Source organism: Apodemus sylvaticus, chromosome 5 (assembly GCF_947179515.1).
Source record: "Apodemus sylvaticus chromosome 5, mApoSyl1.1, whole genome shotgun sequence".
NCBI classification, from domain to species: Eukaryota; Metazoa; Chordata; class Mammalia; order Rodentia; family Muridae; genus Apodemus; species Apodemus sylvaticus.
Genome location: NC_067476.1, coordinates 159483122 through 159503772, shown reverse-complemented (window position 1 = coordinate 159503772; position 20651 = coordinate 159483122). Strand labels below are relative to the sequence as shown.

The 20651-nt window shown below is 46.9% G+C and overlaps 1 protein-coding gene and 1 long non-coding RNA gene across 22 annotated transcripts in view; one reads left to right on the top strand and one right to left on the bottom strand.

The window, feature by feature from the left end:
- The window catches only part of Rab22a (RAB22A, member RAS oncogene family), a 49506-nt gene extending 36215 nt beyond the window's left edge, over positions 1-13291 (bottom strand). Inside the window, exons 1-2 of the mRNA XM_052184450.1 lie at positions 12976-13291; positions 11623-11702 (exon numbers count right to left, since the gene is read on the bottom strand). Coding sequence (XP_052040410.1) covers positions 11623-11702; positions 12976-13011 — 116 coding nt within the window. The 5' untranslated portion in view covers positions 13012-13291. The remainder of the gene's footprint in view (positions 1-11622; positions 11703-12975) is intronic.
- Positions 13292-13582: 291 nt separating this feature from the next.
- The window catches only part of LOC127686332 (uncharacterized), an 80335-nt gene continuing 73266 nt past the window's right edge, over positions 13583-20651 (top strand). For all 21 annotated transcript variants that reach the window (XR_007978092.1, XR_007978077.1, XR_007978084.1 and 18 more), the window contains exon 1: positions 13583-13772. This is a non-coding gene — a long non-coding RNA (uncharacterized LOC127686332). The remainder of the gene's footprint in view (positions 13773-20651) is intronic.

Here is a 20651-nt window from a genome sequence, read left to right as displayed (position 1 = left end):
AGACACTTCATGAAGTTGTGAAGGTAAGGCTTAAGTTGCAATGGCTCCCAAGATATTAGTAATTCCAGGACCATGAACAAGGAAAGGTGCAGATTACAGTATGGAGCTGGCCAAATATGTGTGCTGCAGGCAGAAGGTCAAGAGGAGTGGCATTAACCAAGTGCTCTGGAGCCAAGATCATTCTATCATGGGTTTCAGAAGCCAGACACTGAGCTGCGGGATCTGGAGTTTGTAAAGCTGAATATGGTCTTGCTTTGACCTAGTCCTTCCTTGCTATGCTCCCATTTCCTGCCATTTTGAATTTTAACTATTTACTTTATGCCACTGGATACTGCAATTATGTATCATGGTTTTAGCTTTTAGGAGCTAACAATTAAGAGATTGCCTTGAATTAAAGAAGAGCCTCGGACTTTTAAGTGTTGGTGCTGTTGATTTCAATAATTTCAGAAATTGGACTGGATGTTGGACTGGATGCATTTTGTACTGTGAGATGGTTGTGGAAACAAGGGTGGAAGGTTAAAACTTGAAAGCAATATGCTTGGGTATCGAGCTGTTAAGTGGTGGACTTGTGATGGTTAATGTTCTCAATCTGACAGGATCTAGAACACCTAGCAGACAGCCCTGCATGTCTATGAGGAGTTTCTACACTGCGTTAACGGGGAGGATAGAATACCACTAAGAGTGCCCAGACTGAATAACAGGAGAGAATAGCAACTGCCCACCAGTTCTCTACTCCCTGACTGCAGATGCAATGTGGCTGCCTGCCCTCTTCTGTTGCCGTGTCCTCTGTCATCATGGATTGTGTTACCTTAAACTGCTAGCTGAAGTAATCTCTCCCACTTAAGATGCTTCCTGTCAGGAATTCTACTAGTTGTGCTTCTCAACCATCCTAACGCTGTGTCCTGTTAGTACAATTCCTCATGCTGTGGTGACCTCCAGCCATAATATGATTTCACTGCTACTTCATAACTAATTTTTGCTGTTATGAGTTGTAATGTAAATATTTTTGGAGACAGAAGTTTGCCAAGGGTTGTGACTGTGTTACAGCAACAAGGAATGTGACATATAACAACTACAGGTCACTATCTGCAGGGATGGATGCTACAAAAATCCAACAGTGATTTCCCATAGCATGTATTTAGCCCAGTACAGACAGAAAAACATGGTCACCAAATCAACACTATCAGCCAGGGAAAAGGACATCTTTGAACAATTTGGTATGGGATGCATGCAATAAATACACACACACACACACACACACACACACACACACATTCATCCCACCCCCCCACCCCCAGCGAGCACATCTCCAGGTGTCACAGTGAAAGCTTTCCCAGCATGACTATAGCAGTGTCAGAGCACCCAGGCCTCACTCCTTCTTATCAACACTGTTAAGGAAATCCTCTGAAGCCAAGAAAAATAGAGATGCAAAGTCAAAGGCATAACAAGCCCATCCCAGATGACAGAAAACTGCGCAGAGAAAACACAAAAACACTGACTGCACATATATAAGCGAATTCATAAGCAAATTTAGGAAGGCGATTGGAGAAAAGCTCAAAAAACCAAGTTGTAGCTCCATGTGGTGCCACATACCTTTCTCACAGAACTCTCAAGGCTAAGGTAAGATGTTTCCAAGTTCAAGGTTATACACCAAACCTGACTACAACAAGCAATCAACAACAACAGTAAACTCTGAACCACTTACCATTTTCATAGCAAACTAGTGCATTAAAAACATCAAGCCCCTTGAAATAACAGATGTGCAAATACGTTAGAGATGAGAAAACAAGGAGTTCAGACACTTGGGATGGAAGGAAAATCCACAATCGTAAACTAGGATTCAGGTTTACCACCTCATTCTCTAAATGGCTCTGTAAATTTAATGGAAGGCCAGTCAAAACCAGTCAGTCAGCGTGTTGGTGTGTGTGAAAGCAGACAATATGATTGCTAACATTTATATGGAAATCTAACCTAAAGCAGCCAAGACAGTCTTGAATAACAGAACACTCAAGCAATGCTGGACATTGCAACTTATTACAAAGATTTAAAAAAATGAGGGGTTTTAATATTGGCACAAGGATGGAAAACAGAAAAGACTAACGGTGCCTATAAAGGAGCACTCCTCCCAGCACTCTCCTCCCAGCTCCCTCCTCCCAGCTCCCTCCTTCCAGCAGCAGCCATGACAACAAAGCACAAGCCAGAGAAGGTGCTTATAGGCACCCGCAGAGCAGGCAGAGCATGCTGCTGTCTGAACACAACTGTGAATCAGAGACCGTAACCCTAGGCAACGACCACTTTCATCTTCATCATCATAAAGGAGGTAGTCAGAGAAGATGGCAGTGGAAATAAAATGGAATTGTGGGCATGGGAAAAGGCAGCAAGATGGCAGATTTACACCAAACCACACTGACAGCTACTACACAAAGAAAGGGTCTAAACCAGAGCCACCACATTCCTGATAAGGACTGAAATGTAGCCAGCAGGACTGAAGACCCTAATTTTACATGTGGCTAGTAGCAATTCTATTAGGTAGCATAGATCTAAACACTCCAAGTAAAAGGAGCTGTCCATGAAGCTGTAACGGCGAAGTTCAAATCGTTAGAGTACATGTAAAAGTAAAACTATTTGGATGCAATTTGTAAGAAACCTGCTTGAAATACATGGCTATTGACAGGTTAGGCTTAAGATATGCAAAGAGAATGCAAGGAACCTAACCCACACCACAGCAGACCCAGAGCTAGCCTAACCCACACCACAGCAGACCCAGAGCTAGCCTAACCCACACCACAGCAGACCCAGAGCAAGAGTGAGCATGCTTATGGGGTGTGGGGTGGGACCAAGAGAACATGCTACAGACACTGACACTCAGTATTCAGGCAAAAATAGAGATTAACAAGTTAGACCAACAGACAATGCTCATACAGAGTTGCTGAAATACTCCTTTCAGTGCAGGCAACAGAAAAAAAGGGTCATACAAATTCCCCTATTAAGCACAAGGTTTTGTTAACATTCATACATCAATCACCTCAGAGTAGTAAACACACAACTTTCAAGGACTGAGCATGTTCTAGGCCAAAAGGAGGATATACATAGGTATATCCTAACAAAATTAAATTCAATTTCTATTAACTCAGAGAAGAAAGGGCATCCTTAGCCAGACAGCAGGAGCAAACACTTAGTAACTGTAAAAAGGTCAGTTGAGCCCTTTTTGACAAAAAGTCAGGAATACAAAGGCGCTAGCTATCCACAGCGCAGCAGTGGCCCAACCTCACCTCACAAGTGTCTACCTGGTGTGATAAGGAAGCAGAGAAGTCACATGTACAAGCAGAAAGGAAGAAGCAAAGGGCCTTACCAGGACAGACTGGGCACCAGGGAACGCCTTTTGTTTGTTTGTTTGTTTGGTTTGTTTTGTTTTCAAGACAGGGTTTCTCTGTATAGCCTTGGCGGTCCGGGAACTCACTCTGTAGATGAGGTTGGCCTTGAACTCAGAAATCCACCAGCCTCTGCCTCCCAAATGCTGGGAGGTGCTAAAGGTGTTCTTAAGTGTTCTTAAGTGTTGCCTTAGCAAATCCAACTCAGCAAAATCCCATCTATGTGTGTCTAATTATTATTAGCATTCAACTAAAAGAAAGAAAGGCCATTTACAGTACCAGACTGAAGCTGGAGGAGTATGAGTTTTAGGACAGCCTGGGCTACACATTGAGACCCTATTCCCAAATAGCCTGCTCCAAAAAGAAAAGCCCCCAAACAACAAAGAACCTCAAAGCAAACAAAATGTCTTAGTCAGGGTTTCTATTCCTGCACAACATCATGACCGAGAAGCAAGTTGGGGAGGAAAGGGTTTATTCAGCTTACACTTCCACATTGCTGTTCATCACCAAAGGAAGTCAGGACTGGAACTCAAGCAGGTCAGGAAGCAGGAGCTGATGCAGAGGCCATGGAAGGATGTTTCTTACTGGCTTGCTTCCCCTGGCTTGCTCAGCCTGCTCTCTTATAGAACCCAAGGGCACCAGCCCAAAGGTGGAACCACCCACAAGGGGCCCTCCCCACTTGATCACTAATTGAGAAAATGCTTCACAGCTGGATCTCACGGAGGCACTTCCCCAACTGAAACTCCTTTCTCTGTGATAACTCCAGCCTGTGTCAAGTTGACACACAAAACCAGCCAGTACAATTGACCCCTTGTCAACTTGACACACAAACACATCACTATTAAGCCTCAACCCTTACTTTCTTATTCATCCCCAAGATCTAAATTACTTTAAAATTCCCACAGTCTTTACATATTAAAAGTCTCTTAACTGTGGGCTCCACTAAAATACTTTCTTCCTTCAAGAGGGAAACATATCAGGGCACAGTCACAACCAAAAGCAAAACTCAAACTCCAATGGATCAATGTCTGGGATCCAACTCACGATCTTCCAGGCTCCTCCAAGGGCTTGGGTCACTTTTCCAGCTCTGCCCTTTGTAGCACACAGCTTGTCTTCTAGGCTCCAGCTGCATGTACTCCACTGTTGCTGCTGTTCTTGGTAGTCATCGCATGGTACTGGCATTTCCAAAACTGCTATCTTCCACTGTAATTAGGTGAAGACCAATACCCTCTCATAGGCTCTCTTCATGGTGACAAGCCTCTGTTCCTATGCATGACCCCTTCAAGTCCTGGGCCATCAATTGCAACTGAGGCTGCACCTTCACCAATGGCCTTTCTTGGCCTCTCACTGTGCCAAGAGCCTCAGCTGCTCTTCATAACCCCTTCATGTCTTCAAAACCAGTACCATCTGGGTGACTCTTACACAGTACCAAGTCCAGCCACAGCACAAAATACAACTGTGGCTATCTCTGGAACACAGCCTCTGTGCTTTCAGAAAACACTTCCCAGAAGATTTCACCTCAGTGATGCTGGTTTCTTCTTAATCACCGCTCATTCCTTAGCTCCAGCTAACCAGCATCAATAGTCCCAGTAACACAAGGGTTCGATTCAGTGGTTCTGGTATCTTATTAATCACAGCTGATTCTTCAGCCCAACTAACCAAAGCCACAGAATCTTCACAATCAAAACATGGCCACTGTAAGAGTCTTTATTCTTCCCTCTGAAATTTCACAAGCCAGGCCTCCATTTTCTGCACTGTTCTTAACATTATCATCCAAGCTCCTACAGAACATTCCACAGAGCTCTTAATATCGAATGGATCATCTAGCCCAAAGTTCCAAAGTCCTTCCACAGTCCTCCCCAAAACATGGACAGGTTGTCACAGGAATACCCCACTACGCTGGTACTAATTTGTCTTAGGGTTTCTATTCCTGCACAACATCATGACCAAGAAGCAAGTTGGGGAGGAAAGGGGTTATTCAGCTTACACTTCTGCGTTGCTGTTCATCACAAAAGTGATGCTCAGCCTGCTCTCTTACAGAACCCAAGGGCACCAGCCCAAAGGTGGAACCACCCACAAGGGGCCCTCCCCACTTGATCACTAATTTGAGAAAATGCTTCACAGCTGGATCTCATGGAGGCACTTCCCCAACTGAAACTTCTTTCTCTGTGATAACTCCAACCTGTGTCAAGTTGACACACAAAACCAGCCAGTACACAAAACAAGACCAAAGAATGTAATATTTGGAGATAAAATATGTAAGGCCTGAACAGTGACAACTAAAGGCATCATCAGAAGAATCAAGTGAAATAGATGACAGGACAATGAGAAAGTCAAAATCAGCTTTGACTACATGGTGAATTTAAGGTGAGAGAGAGAGAGAGAGAGAGAGAGAGAGAGAGAAAGGGGGAGAGAGGGAGAGGGAGAGAGGGAGAGGGAGGGATGGAGGGAGGGAGGAAGGGAGGAAGGAAGGGAGGAAGGGAGGGCACACACTCTGAGACCTAAAGAACAGGAGTCTATCTTGTTCATGGATCAGAACACTGTTAGGTTATCAATTTTCCCCAAACTAGTCAAAAGATTCCCAGTCAGGTTTTAGTAGATGCTTGCAGAATTGGGCATTGTGTCCCTAAAAATTTAGACACAGATGCAAAGAGCCTACAAGCACAAAACAAATTTGAAAAGTATTACAATTAGATGACTGCCAGATTTCCAAAGTGAGCACTTCCCCACATAGCAGCCCATTCCTGACAGAGATCCGAAGGCCATTTACTAGAACAGCCCCTAAGTCCCTCACTGATGCCTAGAGTGACCACAGGAAAAGAATCACCTCACACAGCAGACACACTAGGAAAGTCAGTCCACAGGCCAATTTCAGAAAGAAGCTATGGGACTTCTATATCAAGAATCCCAGGACTTGGGAGGCAGAGGCAACAGATCTCTATGAATTCTAGGCCAGCCAGGGTACCCAGTGAGACTGTCTCAAAACATAGAAACAAAACTAAAACTAAAAAACAGAATCTAGAACACAGGGGAAAATCCTTCTCATCTGGAATATATGGGACACAAGTCATTGCTATGAACAAAATGGAAAAATTGTTCTTCAAAAGACACTGGTAAGGCTAAAAAGCTACTGATTGAATGACCAGCACTCCTAGAACTAGGCAAATACTTGGATAGGAGTATGTGTAGGAAAGGTGAGAACACACGTGGGTAGTGGGGAGGCACTGTGGCTGGCTTCAAAGAGGACTGACAGGGTTGGGAAGGACATGAAATCACCCCAACTTACACACTGTCCTGGACAGAACACAAAACACTATGAGTATTCTTCTGTTTTCTTTTGAGACAGGGCCTCGCTATTTAGCCCTGGCTGGCTATATATTCATAGATCTTCCTGCCTTCGACGTCCCAAGTGCTAGGATTAAATGTGTGTATCACCATGCCTAGCTGGTATGAATATTTTGGAAAACTGACAGCTTCACATAATCCAGAAATGGCACCTCTAGATAACTCTAGATATATACCTGAAAGTAAATTTCTATCCAAATAGATATGCTTTATTCATGACAGCAAAAAATTTTTATAAGCTAATGTCTATCAATTAGCCAATGAATATATTTTGCATGTAATGCAAATGGAATAGAACTCATGCAGTGAGTTCTCATGCAATGGAATACTACTCAGTAATATAAAGGTACACACAAGTAATGCATGTAGTAACATGAGTAGACCTCAATAAAAGGAAAAGACAGAGCTTTAAGACAAAACATATCAAAAGCACATAACCAGCACTGAATTTATCTGAAAATTAAAAACAGTCTGGAAGAAGATTCTCTAGCCACCTGGAGTAGGGAAGGGCGGAGCCGAAGAGATAAAGCAACAGGAGGTGGACAGATTCAAAGTGAGAACTTTGTTCCATAGACAGAATGGAAGACATAAGTGCAAGACACAGCCAAGTAATGTCTAATGGTGTGATGCACCCAAGGTAGTGAGAATGGCGGGTGAGCAGCCCAACATCTGAACGAAGCATGACACTGTACACTAGTTATGTGCTTTAACCCCACTGTCACAACCACCTCCATAAGAAATCAGAGCACTCATGAAATCCAAGTGTAGGAGATTAAATCACTTAGCCAAGCCACAGCAACTATTGCAATGAGAGCTAGGAAGGATGCAGCCAGCCTAGTATGAGGGTGTGCATCTTAACATTTGCCATGTTGAGGTTCAATGACAATCCTGTAATAGCAAAATGGAGGAAAGAGAAATGTACAGGAGGTGGGAGGACAGCGAGGCCCTACATTTTAAAGAGTCAATTAGTAGATAATGCCTAAAATTGGTGGTGGTAGTGGAAGGAGGGGACACAGTGTGTATATGCTTGTGAGGAGATCTGGAGGAAAGATCAGAAAATAGCTGCACACCATGGCAACAGTGGTTGCCTCTAAGAAATGGGTCAGAGTAGACACTGCTGTTAGATTAACTTAAAAGCCCTATGACACCATTCTTTCCCCGTAAACCCCCTCCCCCCTTCTCTTTAAAAGAGGATCTTGTTATGTAGTCCAGGCTGGCCTGCAACTTCTCATTCTCCTGCCATCAACTTTCCTAGGAAGGGACACCCAAGTATACTGGGAATAAAGCTCTTAGAAGCATACAGAAAAAGACTTAAAATAGCGAATCGGAATAATGCTATCATCTATTGGGCTCTGATAACTCCAGCCCTCTGCTAACTGCTTTATCTGCATTATCCCGGAACCCTCCAAACAATAAGGAGTGGTCCTGTTGTAACCCTTACTTGGATGAAGAAACAATTTTGGATTTAACTAGCAAGTGGCAGAGCTGCAGTTCAAAGGTACTCCAGTGTCTGTGTTTCACTTTGAAGGCCTCCATGTCAGGTGACAATTTGTGGTTTTGGATGAGAACTGCTGCCTTGGTACTTCCTGGGAGAAGAAGGCTGGACTTTAATATCTGAAGACATGCTAGTCCTGCTCCTCACCCAGGCAAAGAGGAACAGAGGTCCAAGTCTCTCAAGAGTTGTTCACAAGTATGGTCACAAGCATGTAGAGTTCCCAGGTACCTGTGGACCACCTGAGGGCACAGGCTACCTGGTGAGTAGAAGCTATTCCAGGTTAGCTCTTAGGAGAGAATTTCGTGTTAATGGTATGGGATTCATCCACATGCCCACAGTGACTGCAATCTCACTATTCCAACACACCCAAGGGACATTATGAGTTCCTAAGTATTACTATAGCTCATGACAATGGTGATTTTAATGAAGGCCTCCTCTTCCTCAACATGTGTTCCCTGAGGATGGAATCATAGCTTGTGGTTGTCTGGCCAGCTACTGTCGACCTTTATCATACAATTCATATGCTACATCAATGAATTCTCACTAAACCCCACAAAGTAGGTATGGACCAGAACCCTACTCAACAGAACCCTACTCAACTGACCTGGAAATTCTAGCCATTGCTCAGTGAGGTCCCAACTCAAGTCCACAGACAGGGAGGTTCTTTGCAGTGAGGGCTCCTTCCTACTCCATAACCACTTGGGCCACTGGAGAACACACATTTAGGAGTGAGGGACTGAGGAGCAGAGGAGAGAGATGCCTACTTCTCTAGAGAACTAGGCAAAATCATGGGCTGGAGATATGGGCCAGTGGCCAAGGAAAGGTCTGGAAAAGCTGATTTTGGGCTGCATGATCCAGGTGAAAGGGTGCTTTGGGAACAAAGGGGAGGACATGACTTGAAGAAGCCCAACATTTACTTCAGCAGTAAAAGAGGCCAAGAGCCACCAGTGAGAGCGCAGCCATGGGTGAGGGAAAGGGACCAAGACAGAGGGACCTTCCTCCATCATACCTGGCTTCACCTGTCAGGTTAGCTCCTTCCCCACCTTTAAGGATCCATGCCTGGTCCCTGTCTCACAGTCTCAGTGGCCATTCTTACAGTCTCACTCTGTCCTCTGTCCTTGCTGGTCTCCTGAGCCCTCCTCTGTCTGGTCCCTCAGTCTGCACAGCTGGCTGCCCAGGGTACTCTTTTCCACCTCTCACTGCTACCAACAGGCATACTTCTCTTCAGATACACACTTCCTTAACTTTCTTTCTGCCAGGTCTCCTCACTCTTCTTCAACAGTAAAATGTCAGTGTGTCTAAGTGTATCACATCTTCCGTGGGCCCTGAAAAAAATCAAGCATGGCCAGAGAGGTCAGGGCCTGCAGTGTGCTGATATCACAGAGAGATGCTGGACAGTCATTTTCTGCACGGCAGGTATAGAGCACGTCTGTCTCTCTTAACCTACAGGTTAGGTCCATGTACATCAGGCCTGCCTGTGCTATAGAAGACCACTCTGCACAAACAAACAAATAAAACTGACGGAGTGTGAGGCTTGGTGTGCTATAGGGCTCCTGCCTCTGTCAGGACAGCCTGGGAACAAGAGGCAGGTGTGACTGCTCCAGCAACATATTTACCTTTACCAAGAGAGAAGGCAGAGGACAAGGCTACCATTTGCTGACACCAGGTTTAAATCACCAGCACCCAGAATACCTGACACATGGTTCCCAATAAATGAATAAACGTTCTGAAAAATATTCACTGGGCTTACTGGGCGTGTGGTGGCTCCCAGGGCCAGAGAAGGTGGATTTAGTGACATGGTGGGTGGACCTGTGTTTTCATGGGCTACAGAGCATCATCTGAGAAAGGGGGTGGGTTCTCGTCCAGCAAAGGGAGCAGGCCTGGGCAGTGACGCTGCTGGAAGCCAGCGGGGTACACAAGCAGCAGACCTGTGGATCGCGGAGGAAAGCTGGGAACCCAACACTCCAGAGAGGTACAGGGGTCTCTGGGCTGTTACTCACAAGGGATGAAGCCTTTAGAGGCAGAAACAAGGAAGCAAAGATAGAGGAAGAGGGACTTTACAGTCTTTCCTATAAAATATGAGCCAAGTCTACAGTCTGCCACAGTGGGACAAGTCTGCCAACCTGAGCCAAGGCAAGGCAGGTTCTCTTAGTTTTTCTCCCTCCTCATCTGATAGTGAAAGAGGTGGTGTCTCAGCACGGTGGCTCTGAGGGCTCGGCTGCGACTCGGCTGAGGATGCCGCCTGTCAGTCACTGACTCACCAGCACTTCTCGTCTCTGACTCCACTTTGCAGTACAGGTATCAACAAGCCCTGAGGAGCAGGAGGTGATACTTTAAACACATGGACACACCCAATTCTTCTGGAAGGGGAGTGTCTTAACTGACATAGTGGTGATTTCATCTCCATACCTCCAAATGCGTAAGAGACCCAGAGATTTTAACAAGTTCTCAAGGAACAGTCTTGTAGAGTTTCCCCCACAGTTGTAAAGTAGTTCTCTTTACAAAGCCATATCACATCCTGATGATGAACCACATACAACTTTTCTATAAAGATAGAAACCAGTTGACTGGAAGGAAGTGTCTAGTCATTACTTAGTTGTACAAACGTAACATAGTAGTAGATCCTATGGAGCTCAGGTTCTCAAAAAGAAAAATTAGTGTTAATCCCATGGTCACCCCATGACAGTTAAATAGTCAGAAAGATTTCTGTTCAGTCTGTAAGAGGCAGGGGAGATGGCTCAGTAGTTGGACCCCAGCGTTCTTCTGGGGGACCCGAGTTTAGTTCCCAGCACCCATAGCAGGCAGTTCACAATCACTTCTAGGGGGGTCTAGTGCTTCTGGCCTTCAAGGGTGGGGCACTCACACGCATACTCACAGACTTACACTCTCACACACACATGCCTAATCAAAAGTAATGAACTCTTCAAGAACTCTCTAGTCAACATCAACAGTCTAAAAAATACCAGACACCTGAAACAACCAACGAACCCCCCCCCCAAACTTGAGCATTTCTAACTTAATTCATTAACTTAAAACTGTCGCCAGTGCCACAATGTTCAAAGGGTTTGAACCAATTCTACTTCTTTTCAAGGACCAAAACTAGGTGCGCCCCAAGGAGCTGGGTCAGAGTGTGCTTCCATTTGCTCTCTTCAGGGTGCAACTGGGTCGCAAACTCCTATGCCAACCGAGTCTCTTTTCTCTGCTGAAGTTCTTATTCCCAAAGTCTGAAGACAATTCTCCTACGATACAGCAAACCTCACTGTATTCTCTCAAATCATCATGCAAGACCCAGCAACTCAAAATTTCATCCAGCTTGAGACAACAGAAGTCACACCAGTAACACATTTCTGCTTGCGATAGCCTTCCATGCACTCTGGGATAGATGTATAGTAAATCAACTTGTTCTCTTACCCTATGGTTGGATTGATATTCGGGTCAAAACTGTCTTCCACAAACCGCCACACGATGCTCGATTTACCCACACCCGTATCCTGAAAGAGAGTAAGATGGGTGACTGAGGAAAAACTAACCTATTTTGTAGACACCCAAAACTACTCTGTGGCATAAAGCAGAGGATTTTAGAAAAAGCATCTCCATCTGTAGATGGAGAGACAGAAACTGGCTTTTGTAATAAGTCAGGGAAATAATTATATTTCAAAATGTATTATGGGAACCAGGCGCAAGAGTGTATACTTTTAATTCCAGTACTTGGGAAACAGAGGCAGGCAGATTTCTTGAAAGTATTGGGGAAGGATTTTGCAGTTCTTAATAGACATTAGGACCTCTTGCAAGACCTATGCTGGTCTGCCTAGTGGTACAAGATTGCAATCTTAGCAAATTTGGGAGGCAGAGGCAGGAGGGTTCCAGGTTCAAGGCCTGCTGAAGCTGAGATTTCAAGGCTATCCTGGGCAACTTCTGGAGATCCTGCTAAAAAAAAAAAAAATTGAAGGACTCAAGCTGGAGACACATGAGTCAGTGGTGGGGCCTGCCTAGGACGGACAAGGTTTTAGTGTCCATCTCTAGGACTGAACTCCTGCTCCCTCCCAAAGGAAAAAACCTCTTAAGTTTCTGTTCTGTGTGAAAAGTGACTGAACTCACTGGCCTTTCAACATATAGCATAATACTAAGTGCTCCCAAGTTAGGGAGTAATCCGGGACGAACCCTAGCCCCACCCTGTTGAGGTGCAAAAACCATGTAGTTATTGGAATTTTTTTTTCAGTCATTAAAACAGAAACTCAGGAAGGAGATCATCAGAAGGCTCTGAAAAGGCCAAACTTCTTTGAGAGGACCGGAAGCTGAACCTTCAAAGTCCTGGAGGTTTCCTGGTAATGAACTCCTCCCTGCTATAGAGAAGAGCGAACTTTAATAGAAAGTAACTCTTGCAGAAGTGTCAAAGACTTCCCAAAAGTTCCAAACCATCCCACATGGCTGAAAGGAGGCCCAGTGTGCTCATAAAACCTAAAGACCTACTGGGGGGATAACTTTCCGAAACTTGGCTAACTTTTAAAGGTGTCCCTCGCAAAGTTGGAAGGAAACTACCTGTGGGCTACTTCTCCGTGGGACAGAATGAGGACGTCGCTCCGGAGTGCCACCCCCGACACCCCGGGACCTTGGGTGGGGCACAGCCTGGGGGTCCCGCCGCCCTAAGGGTCTGTGGGGGGCTGCGTCCCGCGCAGAGCGTAAAGGGGTGCAAGGGGCCCTGGAGTGCCGGGGCCCGCCCCCCTGGCCTCCGCGACCCTCCGGACCCGGCCCGCCGCAACTTACCCCCAGCAGGCACACTTTAAGTTCCCTCAGCGCCATGGCCCGGGATCCAGGGGTGCGGGCCCGCCGCCGCCCTAAGTTGAGGAAAGAGAGGCCCGGCCCAGCACCAGCATCCCCCGGCGCCGCCGCCTCACCGCCAAGTGCCGGCAGAGCACTCCGGGCGTCCGGGCGTCCGCCGCGGCCCTTCGGTCCGGCCGACCGGTCACTTGTCCCGCGGAGTCACCTCAACAGCCCGGACACCGCCTTGGCCTCCCGGGCGCTACCGCGGCCGCCATCTTGGGACGCCAGCTGGGTCACCTGACCTCCCCGCCCACTTCGGCAGCCACCTTCTCCGCGAGGGCGGGGCGGCCGGCTCGTGGCTCACAGGCGGGTAGGCGGAGCGCCGGGGGGCGTGGCCTCAGCGTCGCCCCACCCTTTAGCTCCGCCTCAGCTCCATCTTCTCTAAGGAGTGGGAGGAACGGGGTGGGCCGCAATCTTGGAGTTACCACGCCTCTAGCTCCACCTTCCGCCCGCCCCAAGATGGCGGGTGAGTGCTGCCAGGCTGGTGGGCGGAGCGCGATGGATGGGCGTGACTTCTGGTTTCGCCCCGCCTTCAGCCCCGCCCTCTAGCACATCCCAAGATGGCGGGTGAGTGGGTCTAGGCTCCAGGGGCTCAGGCGACTCCCCTTTCCCTCCACGGAGCCCCCCCGCATCCCACCCCCGCGAGCCCTGGACTCGCCGCCCGTGCAGCCCCGTGTAGCTCCTTGGTTTTTCAGAGATCCCTCTGTACTTTGTGGACTTGCAGGATGACTTAGAGAACTGTAAGTAACAGTTGGGGCGCCACGCCCCTCCTTGGGTCCCTGTCAGAGGACTGTGGGGTGCACTTAGACGGGACGGGAGCCTCAGATCGAGCCTGTCTCGAGCCCGCTTCCTCAGGTGGCCTTCCTTCCCGGGCTAGGACTTCGGACTGTTGGAAACTTAGTCTTCCTGTCACTTTCTCCTCTAGCTGCTTTAGGAGCTGCGAGAGGGAAAGCAGGTCCCAACCTGGGAGGAACTTTCTTGGGTCCCTAGTTAGGGCATGGGAGTGCCGCTGGACTTGTGGGCCTGGCCAGGTCCATGTCTTCATGGAGCCCACAGCTTCCCTTATTTTGAGTGGGTCACTTCCACTTTACCCTCTCAGCCTCCCCCTTTTCTTTGGAATTATTTTAAGGGACAGTAGCCGAAAGAGAGATAGGTCACCTTTGAAGTGCAAGTTCCAAATTATGGTTAATGGACGAATGAGGCTTTGACTTTTCTACCCAACATATATTTTTTTCAGCGCCTACCTCTACCTGCTCAAGCCATTTGTTGGGTTTGTGAATTTTCAAAGATGAACTAGAAACAGCCACTATTCCCTAGACCTCCCTCACAGGCCAGAGGGGAGCAGAAAAAATACCAAACCCAGAGAGGTTTGCTGGTGGTTGAGGTCAAATCACCTCAAATGACACAAATCACCAAGGTCAACGGGGGTTTCCTGAGCCCCAGCCCTATGAGTTCCTTCTGTCCTTTTCCCTCCCCGACCTGAAAGTCCCTGATAGGAGTTGATGTTGACTGAGAACTGTTGGTAGACCATTGCAGTGTTGAGCACACTTTATCCTTGGGTATGTGTGTCAACTCTATTAATGTAGCATGACACTTGGAGAGACAATAAAAGTGAGTGGTGAAGAGGACTAGCTTTCTAGTCATCCCCTCAGGAGCAGTCCTGGGTCACTCCAGTTGCAGTGGATTTGTGGGCAGGTCTCCATACCACATAGAACCTCGTTGGTCGTTTCCTTTGCAGAACGAACATCATTGCAATCTACCTCATAAGTCTTTTATGGATTTCGAGGCCAGCCTGGTCTGCATAGTGAGTCCCAGGCTGGCCAGGGCTGCATAATGAGGGATTTTGTGAAGATTAAACCATCAAAGAAGGTGACATGAGCCCTTGCGCACAGTAAACACTCAGTAAATGTTGGCTGCTACTCTGGGAAGTGTGCGGGATTAGCTTGTCTTCCAGAGAAGGCTGAGAATCAGAGCAGTCAGTGTCTGATCTGGTGTGCCTTGGATGTGAAAGAAGACAAGTTGATTCCTTCTGACTTTGTTCTTTTTGTTTCACTGACCTTAGAAATGCTCTTCGCCCAGTAGCTGGGGGTGCCTGTCACTTTGGCTGATACCTTATCTATCTTCTCCTTGGGCAGTTTAAGCCATTCCTTCCTATTGCTGTGATTCCTTAGTACGGTTCCTTTTGTAGTGAAGACCTCCATCCATAAAATGATTTTCGTTACTACTTCATAGCTGTGTTTCTGCTGCTGTTATGAATGGTCATGTAAATGTCTGATGTGGAGGTTATCTGATAAGCGACCTTGGGAAAGGGTCGTTTGATCACAAAGGGATCATGACCCACAGGTTGAGAGCTGCTGCAAAGGACTGGATGCTTCTTGGTGTAGGTCAGGTTCCTGTGGGCAGGGTACAGGTCATCCTTTTCATAACAACAAGTCCTGAATGGCCTAGGTAAAAATTAATATTGTTACCATTACGTTAATGATATATTACGGATAGCAGTAATGGATTCTGAGGCTTGTCTGATTTACTTCATGATTCTTGCTTAAGTTTGGCTAACTTCAAGAAGAAGGCCTAATGAGGGGGGGTGCCTTGCTTCTAAATCACTCAGGGTCTCCAAGCCAAAGCAGCACAGAAAAGATGGGATTTTCTAGGACTGGCTTGTTGAAATGATCTGAATTCTCTCGAGAGTGTGCATAGGGGGAGGTCGTCTTCCTCTGGTTTTCAAGTGGGGTAGCTAGTGGGGGGGCAGGGCACTTCACAGTCTGCCTGAGGATTTTGAATGTTGGGGTTTGCTTATAGCATGGAGAGGCTGGCTGTTGATAAGATCTGTTCATGCAGTTAGCATTTAAATGTATTTAAATGTATACCCGGGATGGATGCATGGGAAACGAGAAGGCTCTGTGGCACATATAAAGAGACCTAAGAGACCAATCAAGAACACACGGTATGCGGTCACATCTGGATCCTCGGTTGAACAGAACCACTGTGAAAAGAAAGAGCACTGAAGTGAGATTGGGTATTAGGTAATATTAAGAATTGCTATTTATTTTTTCAGCAGTGATAATGGTATCATGTTTTTCTTCAAAGGAAGAGCTCTGACAGCAATAAGCATTCATGAGTGAAATGACTTGGTGTGTGAAATCAGCTTTCAAACTCCATAACAAATAGTAAACAAGATGTTGGGAGGAGGGGCCCAGCAGCACAATGGCAGAGCGCCCGAGCCTTGGGGAAGCTAATAGCTAGGGACTAGCCTTTCATTTTCCCATACTTGAAATTTCCCACAGTAAAAGGTTTTTAAAACTGAGATGAAAGTGTCACAAACGGTCAGACGTTTGTGGGAGGACTTGGAAAGCCGGGTTTCAATTCTGAATATGCTGTGAGTTATTGTAAGATGCATTTAGCTTCAAAAGACCCTGTGTAAAATATGTCAGTGTTCAAGAGAGCGCATTTCTTTTCAGATGTTTAGTTTTGAAGAGATATCAGTGAAGGATGTAGGGAGAGGGCATATTTCTATCTATGAGAAAAGCAAGGTGCCAATAAATGATGTCTAGATCTTCGGCAAAAATGGGATTAGCTTAACCCAAGGAATATAGATAGTCTTTGAATCCGAATGCTGGAGAGAGTGATTCAACCCTGAGGGAAAGAATTCTTCTAGAGCAAAGCACACTGCATTTCACCTACAAGCTGTGTCTGTGACAGTGTTTTTCTGCAAAGACTGCAACCACTCTGGACCGCCATTGCAGGCAGTATGCTGACTTGAGCCATATATACAGCCACTGAGGTTTTTCTTTGTACAATGTGAATTTGATCCAAACATGGGCACCTGTTTTTTGTTTTGTTTTGTTTTGTTTTTACTAAAATCTCCCTGTCAAGTAAAATAATTTAAGAGCTAGTTGAGGAGTCTAATACTTGAAGAATAGAGACAAACTCAAACAGTCAGCCAGTCTTGAAATTAGAAACTGACCAATATGTATTTACCCATGAAGAATCAGATAGTAAAAACGTTTGGCTTTTCAGGGTAGAAGGTATGTGACACAATTGTAGGCTCTGAAGTTGCATACTAGACCAACCATAACCTACACACACACACCCTATAAACTATACAGATACAAACACATGCATATATACATCCTGAAAGCAATCATGCTCCTTTCACAGCATATACCCTAGAAGAACTGTAAACCACAAAGACACATAATACACACACACCCCAATTATATACTATAAACCATGCAGCTGCAAACGACACGGACACACCCAAAAACCTCATATGTATACACGTACACACATCATAAACCACACATACCACCAATCACACAAAACATACCCATAAGCTTCACACACCCCATATGTATACACACACACACACACACACATGCAAACGTATATCATAGGTCACAAACATACCCATAAACTTCACATACACATATACACAGACCATAAACTGTTCATACCACCAGCCACACAAAGCACACCTATAAACTTCACATACCATATAGGTACACATATACACATCATAATTCATATAAACACACCCATGAACCACACCTACACCCCCGCACACACACACACCATAAACTACACACGTGCATATGTACATCTACGTGGGCCTGGATCTATGCTGGTGAAACTTCATCAACACATGACTGAACTTGGCTCAGGGCATGTGTTTTGTTGATGTCTCCAGGAAAGGGAACTGTCAGTGTTGGATTAGTGAAATCGTGGCTTGTGGCTAAGCTGGGCCCACCTGGTGGGTGTCTCTCCTGTTGGATTTAGTGAGCAGAATATTGTTTGAGGACCACTGCTTGGCTGAACAACCTTTGACAAGTGACTCACACTTGGCATCTGGTCTCCTGGGGCTGCTGGGGATGAAGATATCCACTCTTTCCTCTGGTGGATGAGTAGGGCAGCGAGTCCAGACTGGCTCCCTCACAGCCTGGTGCAGTCTCATTCTGCGTGGGCTCCTCAGAGGCAAATAGACGATGTCAGGAAGGCCCAGCCATTGTCTTTGCTGGGGGGGGGGGGGTGATGTCAGTTGCATTCTTCTTCACAAAATTAAAATCAACTCATTTCACAGAGAGAACTTAATAAAATTTTCAAACAGAATTTTTACAACGTAAACTAATTAAAAAGAAAGTTGTTGAGGGCTGTAAGGCTGGCTCAGCAGTTAGGAATACTTGTTTTTACAGAGGACCTAGGTTTGAGTCTCAGCAACTGCATGGTGGTTCACAGCAGTCTGGAATTCCAGTTCCCCACCCCCACCCCCACCCCCAGGAACCCAACATCCTCTTTTGAAGTCCACAGGCACCAGCCATGCACGTGGTACATGTATGTACATGCAGACAAAACACTCATAGATAAGGTAACATGATGGTGATGGTAATGACAACAGTGTTGCTTCTCCCCTGGTGCTAAGGATGGAGCCTAGGGACCCCTGCGTGCCATGTATGTGCTCTGCCACGGAGTCACACCCCACTGTCTTGTTTACTTTTGAGTTTTGTAACAGGGCTTCCCTGAGTTACCCAAGAAAGTCTTAAATGTGTTCTGTAGGCCTTGAACCTGCAATCTTCCTGCCTCCACCTTTGGAGTCACTGTGGTTATTAGGCCTGTACTGCCAGGCTTGGCTTACCAGGTGGTTTCGCCCTTCAAAATGCCTGGTGGTCTTAACCCTGATGGGGAAGATTTAGCAGGTGGGATGCAGCTGCCTTTGTCGTCTTGGATAGTCATTCTTGCTGGTAACAGATGTTTCACTGGCTCCTCAGTGTGCCTGCTCTAGGCCTTCAGAGGTGCTGGGGAGGGAAGTTGAAGAGACCCTTGCTCCCAAGATGTCCCTAGCCCAGTGGGTGGCAGACAGTGGGGACAGTGCAGACTCACCGGGTTCCAGCCCAGGTGACACAGTGATCCGAGAGCATCATGAATACGGGATTCATCCTGCTGCAGGGAAAGGGGGTGACATTGAAGTTGAGTCAGGAAGGCAGTAGGCATTCTAGGAAGTGTGTAGTAAGATTGTTTCCAGGTGGCCTCCTTTGTGTTTGATCTGATGACAATGTGGAAGAGCTGGAAACAGGGTGTGGAGAAGAATGGCGGGGTGACAGTGGGCAAGGTGGCTGGGGGCTGCAGGGGAAGACTCTGCATCCTTACCAGTCCAGTTTGGGTCTAGGGAGAAGTCAGTAGAAGGCTCTGGAGGCTTTGCTTGAACATCCTCATGGGAGGCTCAGGCAGGAGAGCTGCTCACCCAGGCAGTGTGCAGAACCACCAGTTATTTCTACTTATTTGTTTCTTTTTAATTGTATATCGGTGTTTGTACGTAGGTATGTGCATGTGAGGCCAGTGCTCCTGGAGGTCAGAGGCCTCCAACTCCCTTGAGCTGCGAGCTGCCCGCAGTAATTGCTGGGAACGAAACTCTGCTCCTCTGAAAGAACAGTATGTGCTCTCAAGTGCTAACTCTGCTGTCCAGCCCAGGCTGCCATTGCTTCAGGACTAATGATGTGAGGCTCTGTTGTGAGTGTTTCTAGCAGTTTAATTATTTACAGGGCTGGTAAGATGGCTTGGTAAAGGCTCCTGTTGCCAAGCCTGCTGACCTCAGCTTGGTGTCTAGGACTTCCCCACGGCAGAAGGAGAGAACATCGACAAATTATCCTCTGACCTCCATGCTTGCACCCTGGTACATACGAACGCCTTCACAAACACACAATAAATAAAAATAAATAAGATATGACTCCACTAGGCCTGGCAGAAATTTTGTTACATAAAACTATGTACAAGTACTGTAAGAAGTTAGCACTTTTTAGCCAATGTTGTTGTTGAGCAAAGCTGTCAAGGGATGAAGAGAGGTTGGAAAAGTTGTTCAAAATAGTTCACCCCATCTAACAGATGGTGCCAGGGAGCCCCCGTACAGAGTTTGTTTCAGCCACTGTTGTAACCATTGGAGGCATCATCCTCTCATCAGTCTCAGCCACTGCGGAGGCCAGCAGTGAACGGGTCCAGCGGCAGAGACCACAGTGCAGCACGTTAATATGAGCCACTGTCGTAGTGTCAGGTGCTGGGAGGTGCTGTGAGGTCAGACGGCTGTGGTCCAGAGTGCCAGGACAGCCAGGCGTGGAGGCTCGAATGTGCTCCTAGCACGTGTGAGGCGTGGAGGCTTGAATGTGCTCCTAGCACGTGTGAGGCGTGGAGGCTTGAATGTGCTCCTAGCACATGTGAGGCGTGGAGGCTTGAATGTGCTCCTAGCACGTGTGAGGCGTGGAGGCTTGAATGTGCTCCTAGCACGTGTGAGGCGTGGAGGCTTGAATGTGCTCCTAGCACGTGTGAGGCGTGGAGGCTTGAATGTGCTCCTAGCACGTGTGAGGTGTGGAGGCTTGAATGTGCTCCTAGCACGTGTGAGGTGTGGAGGCTTGAGTGTGCTCCTAGCACGTGTGAGGCGTGGAGGCTCGAATGTGTGCTCCTAGCACGTGTGAGGCGTGGAGGCTTGAGTGTGCTCCTAGCACGTGTGAGGTGTGGAGGAGAATCCCAAAGTCTAGTGCAGTTGAGACTTCAGAGTGACACTCTCACAGAGGGAAACAAAAAAGCCAAAACAAAAAGCCAGTGCCAGGCAGTAGCTGGAGCCCAGGGCTGGGTGG